Source organism: Ammospiza nelsoni, chromosome 4, assembly GCF_027579445.1.
Source record: "Ammospiza nelsoni isolate bAmmNel1 chromosome 4, bAmmNel1.pri, whole genome shotgun sequence".
NCBI classification, from domain to species: Eukaryota; Metazoa; Chordata; class Aves; order Passeriformes; family Passerellidae; genus Ammospiza; species Ammospiza nelsoni.
This window is the reverse complement of record NC_080636.1, coordinates 56,325,065-56,339,378: the sequence shown is the minus strand read 5'-3', so window position 1 is coordinate 56,339,378 and position 14,314 is coordinate 56,325,065. Positions and strand designations below refer to the sequence as shown.

Here is a 14,314-nt window from a genome sequence, read left to right as displayed (position 1 = left end):
AAGTCTAAATCTTTTTTCCAGTAGATTTCTTGTATGTATAGTAAGATGGGCTGTCTAATAAAGAGAATTGTAGGGGTAAACAGGAATCAAGAAAGCCAGGTAGTCTACTGCATTGAGAAACCTGTCACAGAGGGGAATTGGAGGCAGAACCACCACAAAGCACAGCCTGAAGAAAATATATCACCATCCTCTGATAGCACTGTTCACTGACATGCTCACCAAAATGGGAAAAGTACCAGGGTATGTGTGCTAGTGCTGGGACCCATGACTGGCAGTATGTCATCTTCCTTCAGAAACACCATTGCAATGTCATTTTGTTATATCTCACATTATATGTGACACTGTCCAAAGGGACAGAGCAGGCTTTTGTGTGAATCCAGAACATAAAGACTTGCAAGTAATTTCTAGAATCCACAGTGAGACCATGTGGGTGTTTAAGTCCTAATTCCAGAAAGAGAAAGCTGCATGCACAAAGGCCTTTTGTGTTGGGATTCCTTTTACTATTAGTTAGATTGACAGCACAATTACTTTTCAACTAGTTTTTACAAGTATTTCTTTCTATATCCTCTATTTAAAGAAATAGGAAGGCATGTAGGCAGGATTGCAGGACTGCCTCCAAAATCATCCTGGCCACAGGGTATGAGGTTTATTCAAGCTCCTTCTACTCTTGAATGCAGAAATAGTAGCTAGAGACATCTGTCTCTCAGGGCTTTGACTATCAGGGGCAATTTTCTTCAGCTAGGGAAGATCTGATGCATGTAGTTAGCCTTGCTTTTAAAGGATCTGACCTGGCTGCTGCCACTCCATAGGAAGACCTTGGTTGGATGTTCTGAGGGGTCAAAAAAAGCAAATTGAGCATACATCAGTAAATGTTAGGAGAGGGGGTAAAGAGCAGTGAAAGTTGAAATTTTGCTCCCTAAATCTGAGGTTCAACTGCACCTTGAACTGTGCAGATGCAGCTCCCTCATCTCAGAAGGTTTAGAGGTACTGCAAAAACACTGGTGGAGGATAACAAGGCTTGTCCAAGGTTTGGACCCTGGACTTTTCATCCTGGAAAAGTGCTGACTGAGAGTGCTGAGAGCACAAAGAAGCAAAGTGTTTGTCACTCCATCCAAGAGCAACGGGACACCAGGTCCAAGCTAGTAAACCTAGTTGCAGAGAAAACGAAGGGCGGTGGGTTGAAATGGAGGGAGTGGTGATGGATCTGTACAAGATCTTTTTGAATATTACCATGCATGAGCTGGAGGGGGAACTGGACGACAACTGGGGAGAGAGAAAAAACAGCACTGGGCTGAGGAAAGAAATCCTCTGTGCTGGAAATACGACCTGGAAGACTCATGGTGCTGGGCCAGCGGCACACCAGCCGAGGCTGGCATCAGCACAGGGGACACCTCCCCGCCGGTGCCCGCTGCCCGTGGTAGCCCCAGCACAGGGGACACCTCCCCGCCGGTGCCCGCTGCCCGTGGTAGCCCCAGCACAGGGGACACCTCCCCGCCGCTGCCCGCTGCCCGCGGTGCCCCCACAGGCCGCTGAGGGCCGGGCGGGCCGCACCGCGCTCCGCCTCCCGCGGCACGGGCGCTGCGGCGGGAGGGACGGGGCGGGAGCGGCGCTTCCCGGCGCTTCCCGGCGCTCCGCCCGCCGCCGGCACAGTCCGTGCGGAGCCGAGCCGTGCTGTCCTGTGCCGTGTCGGGGATGATGAGTGCGTGAGAGCCGTAAAGCAGCGTCTGGGGCCGGGAGCACCTGCCGCTTCCAGGTATAGTCTGCGGTGCGTCTGGTCGGTCCATCCATCCATCCTTCCGTCCATCTATCTGTCTGTACATCCATCTATATATCCATCTCTGTCTTCTTTGCCACCTCCGGCAGGACGGTCTCATTCCTCCTGGTGTTTAATCTCCTTCCTGGCTACCCAGTTCTGTATTGACAGAGCTACTTTTTGGGGGGTATCAGCATACTGGGGAAGACTTCAACCCAGCAGTGGTGATGCAGTGATTGGGTCCTTATCCCCTTCTCTATAGTAAGATAAAACAGGATCCTAAAACTGCATGATGTGATTTTTTTTCCCTGTGGCTCTAATCCTTGGAGAAGCTTTCCCTGCTTTTCTTTACACCCGGTAGTTCAACTGATTAGTGGGTTGGTTTTTTTGGGGGGTTTTTTTGAGTGGGAAGGATAAAAAAGCACTGATCTACCAGATTGTGTTTGTAGGGCTGAGTAAAATGGGGGTGTGGGCGGGATGTGTCTGTGTGTATGTGTGTCACTGGGCATCTGCCGAGTGTGAGTGTGATAAAACTTCAGCCTCCTGCGCTGTGTGGGGTAGCAGCAGTTCAGGGGTACGAGGCGAGTAAGGACTGTTAAATGACCCCAGATCAGTGTTAAATGACCCCAAATCAGTGTTAAATGACCCAAGGTCAGTGTGTCAGTCCGGACTGTAAGCTAAGGCAGCCCTAACAAGCAGTGCCTCCCAGTCTGCCCGTGTGTAAAGCTAAATACAACGCAGGGGGATGAGGAACTCTTCCAGAGGAGTTCTCCGGAACAGAGCGGAGGAGGGCTGCCTCCTCTCAAAGGGCAAGAATGGCCTGAAAAATCAAAAGAGCCGGGAACAAAGAGGTGCTCTGTACCTCGGGCAGCTATTTCTAAGGCAGGAATGTTGAGGGGGCTGCTTTCAGTGAGATTAGCGCCTTGGTGGGCTGAGATGTCATCTATGCCATCTGTGACAAACTGGGACTTGGGCAGGCAGGACTGGGTCTCCAGGCTGTCTGTTTTGAAAGCTGAGAAGAGCTTTTTGAAGTACGGCTTCCTCAGGCTTATCTTAGGGCTTCCAAATGAGATGCCTTGGAGAGAGGCTGTTAATCAGCTGAAAATCAATGCTAAATATACTCAAGACAAGCAGCTAACTGATGAGCTGTACCGAGAGAGCTGAGACCAAGCTCTGATTTTGGATAAGCTGAGACCGAGCTCTGATTTTGGATAAGCAGTGGGGATATCACTCCTTTGAACAGCAGGACTGAAACGGGCCGCTGTAGGATTTGTTAAATCTTTGTAAAAGAGGAAAGAAATGACTGATTTAGCAGGGGTTAAGCTCACAGCTGTGCCACGCACTGAGTGAAAGGCTTTTTTTGTGTGGTGTGCTGAATCCCTGTTGGTTTGCATTCTTTGTGGTTTCTTTCTGCCGAGGTTTTGGGGGACAGCTCTGTGTGTTGGTGGCTGTGTGTGGGTTGTGTGGGTTATCCAAACATTCCTCGGGGCGTGCGGGGTCACCGTGCCTGCTCCCGGCCTGTGCGGTGAGTGCTGGCACACTGTGACAGGAGTGACAGGCACAGCTCAGCCCTGGAGCGTAATCAGTGAAGGAATATGGACTGGAAAAGCTGACAGTGTGGGGCTTTACTTTCCTAACTGGGTGGTTAAAAAGTGAGGTTTTCTTGGGGTGAAGACAGGAAGGACTGTGTGTGGATGATACTGCCAGTCTGTGCTGTACATCACTGTAAGGCTCTGCTGACATATCCCAAGGGCAGTTTGGGATAGATTGCCTGCATTTCAGGGGAGGAAGCACAATCTGTGATTGCACATACTTAAGGATTTTTTCCAAATGTTAGTAAACACACAGGTGTACTCTGCAAGCACTGACAAGCACCCTTTGCTTGGCACGGGTATGAGGGACTGAGCCACATCATCTAATAAACACTTTGATAGAAAATGAGCTTGTAAACAAAGCTTCCAGAGAGCATTTTGCAGCCACAGCAAGACAATACATTAATTTACAAACAGGAGGCAAAGACTCCAGCTGAAAGCTGTTGCTAATTTCTCCTCTGTTCTAGCTGCTGTAAGAAGTGGTATTAAAAAACTAAATTGCTACTGTGAGGAACCTGAAGGGGTGGCATTTAGTATGGCTGTATTTTTAAATAGGAAATGTGCAGGATCATGACAACAATCCAGCTCACTCTCCCTAGGCGGCTCCAGAATAGCACTGAATGACTCAGATCCATGCATTCTGGCTATTTTGGGTTCGATTCATCAAAATGCATCTTCTCCCCAGAATAAAATGTTGCCCAGGTCACCTGCCCCTCCCAGGGGGTGAGGTACTCTGCCTGCTTCTGGTCACACCTGGAAATAGGGCCAGAAATGCCAGGTAACACACCTGCAGAGAGGAGCCTGGGAGCTGTGAGACCTTCGGATTCGTGAGGAGTAAGACAGAGGATAAATAAGCTTGAGTCAGCCTGAGGAGTGGGGTATTCTGTGAGGTAATTGCTCTCATTGATACAAGGCCAGGTGCTTTCTGCATGAATGTAGCGTGCTGAACTGACTGTACTTGTCCATCAGGACTAGAGCTGATCCTCCCTTAAACATCCTGCTGGGGTTCAGACGCTGTTAGGCCACGTTTGTAATGATCTTTTCACAGCCCGGCGTGGTGTCCATTTGCTCAATATCATACCTACTGGGTGGTGACTTAATAGATGTAATTGTTGCAGGGCAAGGAGCGTTTGGCCATCGATTGCACAGCCCAGGGGTCCACCCTGAGTCGGGCACGGGAACTGCTGCTGGTCCCGAAGGCTGGCACCAACCAGGCTGCTGTGGGCCTGCCCTGACTGGGGAAGAACATCTTTGCAGTCATTTTGGCTATAAGATGCTTCTCTTTGATTTCCCAAGGAGTCAAGCAAGCTGATTGCAGACGGCTGTTTACAAGTCCTCTGTACCTCAGACCCTGCTCTGTTCTAGAAGCCTCTGGCTGATACCCAGCCCAGATATAAATGGGTGAGAGGCAAGTGTAGCTGGTGCAGATATGGAGCTGTACTTCCTCTCTTAGCTGACAAAGTGCAGCCATCCATTTTTATCTTCAGTCTAGATACTGGAAAGTATATTTTTGTTGTTGTTGTGGTGATAGTGGGGTGATCAGTTAGTACTTTGACTGAAGTATTTCTGTTGCAGAAACTGTGAATATACTGCTTTCAACCTGCTGTATATTGAAGTGTCAGTGAAAATTCTGTACTGCTCATGGAGACATAAGGACTCAGTGATCGGGGAAAAAAAATCTTATGAATTGTTTGCCCTAAAACCAGCATATTTTTCTGCATCATCTAAATGGCAGAGACATCTGGCAATGAGGTTTTAGGTAGAAAATGAAATTTAGTACTGTTATTTAACACTACAGCAGCTTGCTGTTGTAAATTATAACTTGGCTGCCTATTATGATTACAAAAGGGAAAGGTGTTTTCTTTAGAAGTGTACTGTATGTAGCACCAAAAGGCTAAGCATGAGTGTCTGCAAAGACTTTTTGGGATTCAGAAGTTATCTTGCTTTGATGAGGTTGAAGAAGGAACCATGTCAAGAGAGCATCATGCTTAAGGCTAGTACCATGCTCCTGGCAGTAATATAAGATACACCTTCTGTACACCTTTTGAAAAAAGATCTTAGTGCTTAACGAAAGGAAATAACCCCTTAGTTATCCCTCTTTGTACTGTCAAGCAGAGGAGTGCAGTAATGAGAAACTGACTAAAGCCACGTGAGGAGCTTGTAGCAGAGTCAGAAGCAGATCCAAACAAGCAGGTGCCAGGTCTAAGCACTGAAATAATGCCATAATAATTCTGTTTTCTGTGGATAGATATGGGAACAGCTCTTGATGAAGCTGGTTATCACTCTGAAATGGTCCAGAATGTGCTTAGCTACTGCCCATGCAGATAGAGAAAGTGGATCTTCTGGCTTGGATCACCTGGGGTGGGTTAGGATTACATCCCTGTCACATCCCAGGGTTCACATCCCTGCCACATGGAATGGATCACACTCCCCAAGGTCAGTGAAAGTCTAATACCACAGTGATTCTCTTCTGGTGGTAGTGTAGGGGAATCTGCCCCCATTTTTTGTTGAAAACGTCAAATTTCAGTTTTGTCAGCTTGAAGTATGCAGGAGGCACAAAGCCTGCTACAGAAATTATGCAGAGTGCAGAACTCTGTAGATACAGAGCTACAGGACTCCTTTCAGAGTTCTGATTCACTGGGGGGGTAGCATAGCATGGTGGCATCACAGGCCCCATCTGTCCACCCCACCCCACACCCCATTCCTGGACATCTCAGGCACCGTGAATCAGCTGCTGAATCACTGGTTTTACAGTGTGATGTTTTGGAATAAAGCATCACTGCTGTTCCCTTGCCTTCACACTGCTGACCTCAGAGCTGCAGCAGCCCATCAGCTGAGTGAGGAGCAGCATCCCAGCTGCCCCTCTGCAGTGTGGGAGCCAGGCTGCTGAGCTCCTCCGGGCTCTGGAGCTCTTCTGCAGCCTGCTGGTGGATGGCAGCCCTGACAAACCAGTCTGCAGCTGGCTGAGCAGAGAGGTGAGGTTTTAGTGTTTTAAGGCTGTATTTTTTAGTGTTTTAAGCTGTAATATTTAAGAACAAATGGCAAAACTGTTGTGTGCTTCACTGGGTCCAATAAGGGGAATGCTTTGCTTCTAAAATCTCCACCCTGCTTCAGTAAGGTAAAGAACTGGAAGGCTTTAGTAGCATTCTTGCTTTCAGTCCAGCTGTCAGCTCAGAAATTTTGGTAGAAAAGAATAGCTATATGTGTTGTCTGTATTTTAACATGGGAGGTGTTTCATTGAATCCTTTGGCTGGCCTGAGACTCTTGTGCATTTTTCCTTTTCATTCATTCTGTAAATCCCTCAAGTTTTAAAGAGTCGCTGTGGAGCATGCAATGGACTGAACTTTTCTAGAATCTCATGTGCCTTCTGACATTTAATAACTGCTGTGCTAATTCATCATGTCACTTTATATTATATACTTATCCTGTTTAATCATGTTTTAAACTTCTCCTCTGAAACTGGGATTAGCAAAAAGATGTACAAGTTACAAAATTCCCACGCTTATATGGGGAAAGCCTTATTTTGCATTCAAATGGTAAAAGAACAGCATCCAGATGAAGAAATTACCTATGAAATTAAAAATAACTTAAAATGAACTTAAAAATATTAATCAGTCACTAATGGAGCATGCTTCATATCTTTTTAAATAATTGTGGTCTCTTCAGTTTCCTAACCTACAGACAGAAATCTCAGCAGCACTGTGGTCATGGTAAGGGACAAGTGCTTTAAGAAATTATATGTTATAGGTGTGGCATCCTTTTAGTGTCATGTGTTTCAAGGCTGTTGCTTTTGTGTGTCCAGCAACACGGACAAATTGTATCATGTGTTTTGTTTGGGAGGAACACATGTCCTGTCCTCACCCTGGACTGAGTAATTTTCCTGCAGCTGGGATTTGTGCTGTGATGCAGTCTGCCTGCATGTGCTCCTCTGGCACTGCAGCAATGCTGGCACAGCCACTTCCAGCATCATTAGACTCTCTCTCTCTTCCTGCCCCACTGAAGAAGAGGATGGGAAAGGATAGAAGGGGAGCTGAGTTGTGGGGCTTAAGCAGGGAACTTGGATTTACAGCATATCAGCAACAAAGAGGAACTTGTTTGTTTCCTTCCCTTTTTTATGCTTGCAGATTTGGGGAAATTCAAGCCATTCTTAAATGCCCCAAAATGTTCCTAATGCTCCCAAGTAAACCCACAAATGTGTTCATGCCCATCACAACTCTGCTGTTCAGTATCCAAGGACTTTAATTTCGAGTCATTCAGGATTCACTTAATTACTGTGCCAGAGTTCTCATACGTGAGTGATCAGTCAGCAGTGCTGCATCTGACCTTCCCAAATCATCAGCAGGGTCTATTTATAGACCCAAGAAAAATGCACATTCAGGAGGAAAATGCCCCTACTTGAAATTCAGTTCCTGTTTTAATCTTTGCTTACTGGTGTTTTTCATTTTCCTTTGCAGCTTATTGTTGCCTGGGTGATTTTTGGAAAACTTTACAAAATTGTTCGTCCTCTGCTGTTTTAGTGAAAACCAAAGAGTGCTTTAAGGCTGAGTCAGGTTTCTTACATGCACCTCAGGTCTTTTCTTGCCCCACCAGCAACTGTGCAAGGTATATTTTCTATTGTTATGGCATTGTCCAGCATGGATAGTTTTGGTCTTCTTCCTCTGGGCTGGATTCCTAATGAGAGGTTCTTAATTTTGCTCTTGATTTCAGTCTGGAAAAAGCCAATACCACTCCCCTTTTCATGTCCTGTGTGAGTAAGAAAAAATATTCTGTATTCTGCCTCTTTAAAGATGCACTTTATAAGTAATTCTAAGAAGGAACTATAACTCAGGGTTGGTGCTGAAGTCACACTCTGAGAACTGTATGGCAAATTCATCACAAAGAGTGGAAGCAAGAAGGCTTGAGCTGGGACAGTTCTGTGATCTTAATTTCTGCAAGTGAGACACACGAAACACCCATCTGGGAGTTTTTCAGGTTTCTTATCTTCTCAGTAGCTTGAGCTGTAAAATTTCCCTTTACCTTTCAGTGCTAAAAAAACCAAAAAAGGCTTTGTGAGTGAAGCACACACACCAGGAAGAGCTGTGTGGAATGCCATGGGCGGCCCCTGGGTCAGGTGTGCTTTTGTTTTGGGCAGCCTGGGTGGATGCCCCAAGCACTGCAGAAGGATTCCAGCTGCTCCAGTCACCTTTATCCAGGGCCTGGCTCAGATAGCTCTGCACAAACACACATGGCATGGGGAACAAACAGGGAGAGTCAGAGACATGCACATGCCTGCATGGGTGTGATATCACTGGCATCAGTGGCTGGAGCACTGCAATGGAAGGTTCTTGGCTTTTCATGGAAGACAGGCTGGGGAGACAAGGAGGGGGTGTAAGTTTGGAGGAATATGGGGAAATTGTACAGGAGGTTAGGGATGAGGTTAAGAAAGCTAAGGACCAGTAAGGGCTTCTGTAGGCTTGTTGCTAACAAAAGAAAGAGCAGGGATAATGAGAGCCCTCTCTGGAGCTCGCCTCCTGCAGGGAGTCAGTCTTTTGTTTTGCCATACCTCAGTTTTATGATGGCATCCTTAATAACAATGGGGGATGGTAATCACCTGTTAAATGTGGTTAAGGGTTTCAGATTGTATGGGGAACAGCTCTGAGGGGTTGTAATTGGCTTTCTGCAGTTTGCATCTTTTAAGGGGAGGTGTGCCTTAGGAATGCTACATTCCTCTGCCTGAGGGATATAGTGTGGGAGAAAACTGTACCTGAAAATGTTTGGCAGTGGCTTTAAAGGCACTTTTTATGGCTACTACTGAACTTCTCAGTGGGTGCTTCTATGAAGGATACCAGCTGTCCCTGTTACTGAGTTTGTTTTATGAATCTGATATGCAGCCTGAGCTCTTCAATATAAATTAAAACAAACCAATGCAACCTTTCACTGTTTATAGTAGAAAACAGATTTTTTTTTTTTTTTTTGTTTAACATAAAGGTTTGGAAAAGCACTTGGCAGCCTTGGAAGCCACGTCTGATTCCTTTAGTTTTGCCAAACTGAAACTTGGCTCCAAGGAGATGGTGGGGGTTTGAGCACATCATCTTTGGCTCTCACTCCCTATTTGCAGTGCTGTTCTGGGAAGGTTGAGGCTTCTTTCTTGTCAGAGGCTACTCACAGGCAGAATATGGACCCCAGTGCCCAAGGTCTCATGTTCTCCATAATGATACTAAAGGCAGAAAAAAATGTTGTATTCCTCTTTCCACAGTGCAGAGTTTTTGTCTTCTCTCTGTCACAGGAGAGAGGAGAGCATTACTGGTAAAGCCAGGAAATTATTTCATTGCTCTTTCCTTCAAGTCAGATCTTTAATAAAATAGAAAACAAAACAAAGCAAAACAAAAAAATCCCACTCTTTTCATTCTTGGGAAAAAAATAGAGAGAAGAGATAAATGGCTTTCCATGTGATTGCTAGCCAAATGTTTCCAAAGCCCAGTTAAAAAGTTCCAGTTTTTAACTCTCAGAACATTTTTCATTGGAATAATATTTCTTGTCTTTTTTCCCAATTCCTGCTTGTCAGATCTTGCCCTGCTGTGCTTTGTCAACAATATTTTTAGGTTCCAAGACACCTCTGCTCTATATGCCACGGATTTGTGGACCATTATCTGCTTTGCAACCACATTTCAGTTTCACTCAAGTTATTCTGAAGGCAGGGTTCAGCTGAAGCTTTAGCTAAAGAAGCTTCTAATTAGAATTAAGCATGCTGCTTTGTGCCTCCACCTCCAAATAAAATACAGCAGAGGAGTCAAAGTCAGGATAATAAAGGAGTCATGCTGGAAAAGCACATGTGTTGTATGAACCACCCCGTTGACTATGCTATATTTATCTCTGTCACACTTTGCTATCAGCTCTTTTCATCACAGGGGGAATGTGTCCTGTGTGCTGCTCACTTCCAAGTGAAACCCAGATCTGACCACACAGACCATCACCACAACCTGGTGTCTCACTGAGGCAGGACTGAGCCCTCTCTGTCAAGCAGCTTCCAGAAACAGACAGCAAACAAGTGAGACAGTATGTGCCCTTTGGGAGAGACTTTTGAGAATTTTATTTCATGGTTACAAATTATTGGCCTGATGATTTTTTCTTTCCTGTTGATGAGGCCCTAGGAGACTGTGTCTTCCACCTGCCTGATTTGTGTTGAGAGGATTGCATGAAATCAAAACTAATTGCTGGCTAGTCTGGCTAAATCCCCTGCACGTTCCAGTCTCACCCTGAATCAGGCTGGTTTGGTTAGTATGAGATCTGGGTTGGAACAACTACTCACCCTGGTTTTTTACAAGTGCTAATATTGGTTTCAAGTTGTTTTGCAGATGCAGACTAGCCTTTCTCACTTCGCTGTGGAGTAATACCTTGGAGCCACAGTGCTGCAAATGTTTGGTGGATTGCAGTGTTTACACACTGTTCACTACCACTTGCATTTTGACTGAATAAACTGCGCTGCAGTAGCTGAAAAAAATCTGAATTTTGGTGCAAACAGGACATCTTTCAGTGTCAGTGGGCTGAAGAATATTTTGGAGTTGGTTCAAGTCTGTAGCTTTTCATGCAGGATATGAAAACCTAGGAAACACTGCAGAAGGTTCCTGTCAGCTCCTCAGTAAAGTTTTGTTCCTTAAACTGGGTTAGCCTTGCAAAGAACCTGAAGGACCAAGAGTCTTTGTGGATCAGGATGCTTTATTGCTGCACAGCATGGCCATGGTAGGCTTGCACTTCACCTGCCCAGTAACTTGAACTCCCTTGTACAGGAACCCAGTTAAGTTCAGCCCTGCACTTTACACTGTGGCATGTGGATTTACTTTGTTCTCCTCCCAGTTAGTCGGGCTGCATGGAATTGAAACGCTGGTTGAACAGCTGCATAGAGTGTCTGATGTCACTTTGCAGGCACTGAGACTTTTCAGTCTTTCCCATTTTGATGCAGATATCTTTTGGCACCTCTCAAGGTGGAATTAGCACAGGTCCTGTAGGCCAGGAGGCTCTCTCCACTGTCCTTCTCTGCCTTTGTTTTTGGCTTTCTTTTGCTGTTTATTTACTGAACCACTCAGGCTTGTGCTGGTTTGAATGTCTGCATTGTCTGGACACACTGCCAGCAGCAGCGAGTCTGTGTGGTGCTCCAGGTCGGAGCTAAGGAATCTGGCTAATAACTTAATAGCTTCTCATCTGCACCGAGCTCACTCTGAAAAGTGCTTTATTGCGGGCTGGGGAGCACACAGATGGCAGCACTCTATTTGTCTCCAGGCTGTCACATCACTAGTTGTTCTCAAAACGGGGTGCCTTCACAGGCTGGTGTTCACTGAGGCCTGTGGCTTTAAAGAGGCTTTTCCCGAATAGGATTTGATACAATGGGGAGAAAAGAAACAGCATCTGCTCTTACAATGATGGCTCAGAGGCATTAATGCTTTTCTCATGCACATGTCGACACATGAGCACAGCAGCCTGTGGATATTGTGTTCTCAGTTTGATCTCCCTTGCCTTGAAGTTGTGGGTAGGGTTGGAAACAGAGTGCCATCCATCCCCTTTTGCAGTTTGTCTGTCTCTCCCTGAATGCCCATCAGCACCAGTAACTCTCGGGTTCTCTAGTTGGTCAGAGTGACCCCAAGATACGTTAGAAAGTCTCTTTTCCCAGCCCAGAGATTGAAGAAGGAGTCAGAATTCCTCAGTTCTCATTCTCAAGGTTGTTTATTGTTTCTTATCTATAAAATTCTTTCTCCTGGCCTGCCAAGGTCTGCTCAGCAAGACAGTCAGAGGCACTCTGCCTGCCCTGGGCAGTGTTACCTTTTTATACTAAAAACTACGTGTACAATATTTACAATTACTTTCCAATACCTATCACCTGTGTTAGACAGTGAGCTTCTACTCTAAACCAATCCAAAAGTGCCAACATCACCCAGAAGATGGAGGCCAAGAAGAAGAAGGAGAAAGGCTGGACACACCCAGATCCCTCCACCTTGCCCCCTGAACCCCCATTCTAAAAACCCCAAAAATATCTATTTTTCACCCTGTGATAAATTCACTATCATTCTACTTAAACTGTCGTGGCTTGTAATTCTTCATATAAAGGTTGGTAATTGTTTTTTCCAAGGGCTAAATCAAAAGCACAGGGGTCTTGGGCTCTGTGCCAAGGTCTCTGCGCCCCCTGGGCAGGGGCTCGAGCCCTCCAGGGCAGCCAGAGGAATTTCCTGGGTTCCCACAAGTAACTGCTGCAGTAGAGAAAACCAGCTTGTTTGGGGTTAAAACTGGGCACAAACTTAGCTTCCCATCGAGGCTATAAAATCTAAGTTCCTTAAACTGACAAGAATTGCTACTCCCAGAAAGCAGGGAAGGAGGGAGAAGGAAGGAGTTTATAACTCAACACTCAAGCAATCAGAGAGATTTTATCTTTTGGCCTTTTCAGATACTGCATTACCAGAAGAGCTCCTGAGTGGTCCTGGCCCCCTTGCTGCCTACCCACTGCTCTGAGTGACTAAACAGCCTGCAGCACTGACTGATCTTTTCCTTGGAAAGACATTTTGATATTTTGATTCCACAGGCACTGAGATGCAAACTGATGAGTAATTGCTTTATTTTTCCTAAAGCTGGGAAACACAAGGCTGGATATTTTCACATTTTCACAGAATCTGGGGAGAAGGTTTAACAAAACTCTGAATCTGGTCTCATCTTTTGTATCATTGGTGAACTTGGACAGCAGTGGTAAGCAACTATGCCCAGGCAAGTTTTTCCAAATTTCTGTAGAGCCACTCAGAGGGTAGGTGGAGGCAGATGCACTGAAGCATCAGGCTTTAGCCTGGGTCACGCCTGTCACAGTGTTATTGGGAAAACCAAGCACCAATTTGCCAGGGTGGAGTTGGGAAATGGGAGGATTGGGATTGCAGTTACATGGCTGTCGTGTTGCATAAAGAAGACTGTGTTCTCACATGACTTTTCCAGGGCTTCACTTCAGTCTCTCTCCTTCTGCACTGGCACTGGGACAGCCTGAGCCTGCTTCCCCTCAGAGTGCTGCTCTTAGGGAGCTGCTTTCAGGATTTGACCAAAGTGAATGTTATGTCACATCTCCAAAAGCTTTATACAAAGTCTGAGTTCCCAAAACCTGTTAGGATTTTTGTACCTCCTTCTAACTCTTAGCCTGAACATCTTATCTGTCATTTAATAAAGAAACAGCAAGATAGGAAAGAAGCACCTGGCAATTGTGACAGGCAGTGGTGAAAGCCTGTGTGGCCCTTTCCTGAGGGGCCTGCACAGGCTTGAAAACAATGCAGTCTTTACTGTGTGCAAGTAACCCATGACGTGACACTGAGGTTTTTTTTCTAGTGCTGTATTATCTCTGGGAGTTAGAAAACCCCTTACATTGTACCTTCCCTGAATTATCCCTTATCTCTTTTGTGTGTCTCCCCAGGGCAAGATGCCACAGACACCTCCCTTTGCAGCCATGTTTGACAGCAGCAGCTACAACAGGAACCTGTATCAGTCAAAAGAGGACAACTGTGGAGGGCTCTATTACCATGACAACAATCTCCTGTCGGGGTCTCTGGAAGCTCTGATCCAGCACCTGGTACCCAACGTGGATTACTATCCTGATGTAAGTTAACTGTGTGGCCAGGCCTGATGTGTCTCCTGAAGGGAAACATGTGCTGCAAGAGCAGATTGTGTCCCATCCATGGCTGAGGAGGGGGTTCAGCTGGCTGACCAGCAGTGATAACAGGTGCCTTACCTGAGTACATCCTGCAATAACTCACCCAGCTTAGGAAGTCCAAAGCTTTATTACTCCCGTTGTATGGTGAGCAACTCGTGACTCATTTATAAAGCACACACCTAGACTGGCTTATGGCTGATGGACTGTGTGTACCATTAACCCCCAAAAATGCTGCCAGGCAAGCTCAGGAGGAAGGCATGACCACCATCGTGACAGAATGAAAGTATTTATTGCAAAACCGAGTGGTTTTAGTGCATATTT

At 45.9% G+C, this 14,314-nt stretch overlaps 1 protein-coding gene across 2 annotated transcripts in view; it reads left to right on the top strand.

Moving 5' to 3' along the window:
* Nucleotides 1-1,643: 1,643 nt before the first annotated feature.
* Nucleotides 1,644-14,314, top strand: part of RASGEF1B (RasGEF domain family member 1B) — a 33,087-nt gene continuing 20,416 nt past the window's right edge. The window contains exons 1-2 of one of the 2 annotated variants that reach the window (XM_059470156.1): nt 1,644-1,753; nt 13,757-13,939. In XM_059470156.1, coding sequence (XP_059326139.1) covers nt 13,763-13,939 — 177 coding nt within the window. In that variant the 5' untranslated portion in view covers nt 1,644-1,753; nt 13,757-13,762. Of the gene's footprint in view, nt 1,754-12,789; nt 13,054-13,756; nt 13,940-14,314 lie in introns of those variants that run through there. The other variant, XM_059470157.1, reaches the window with a different exon arrangement.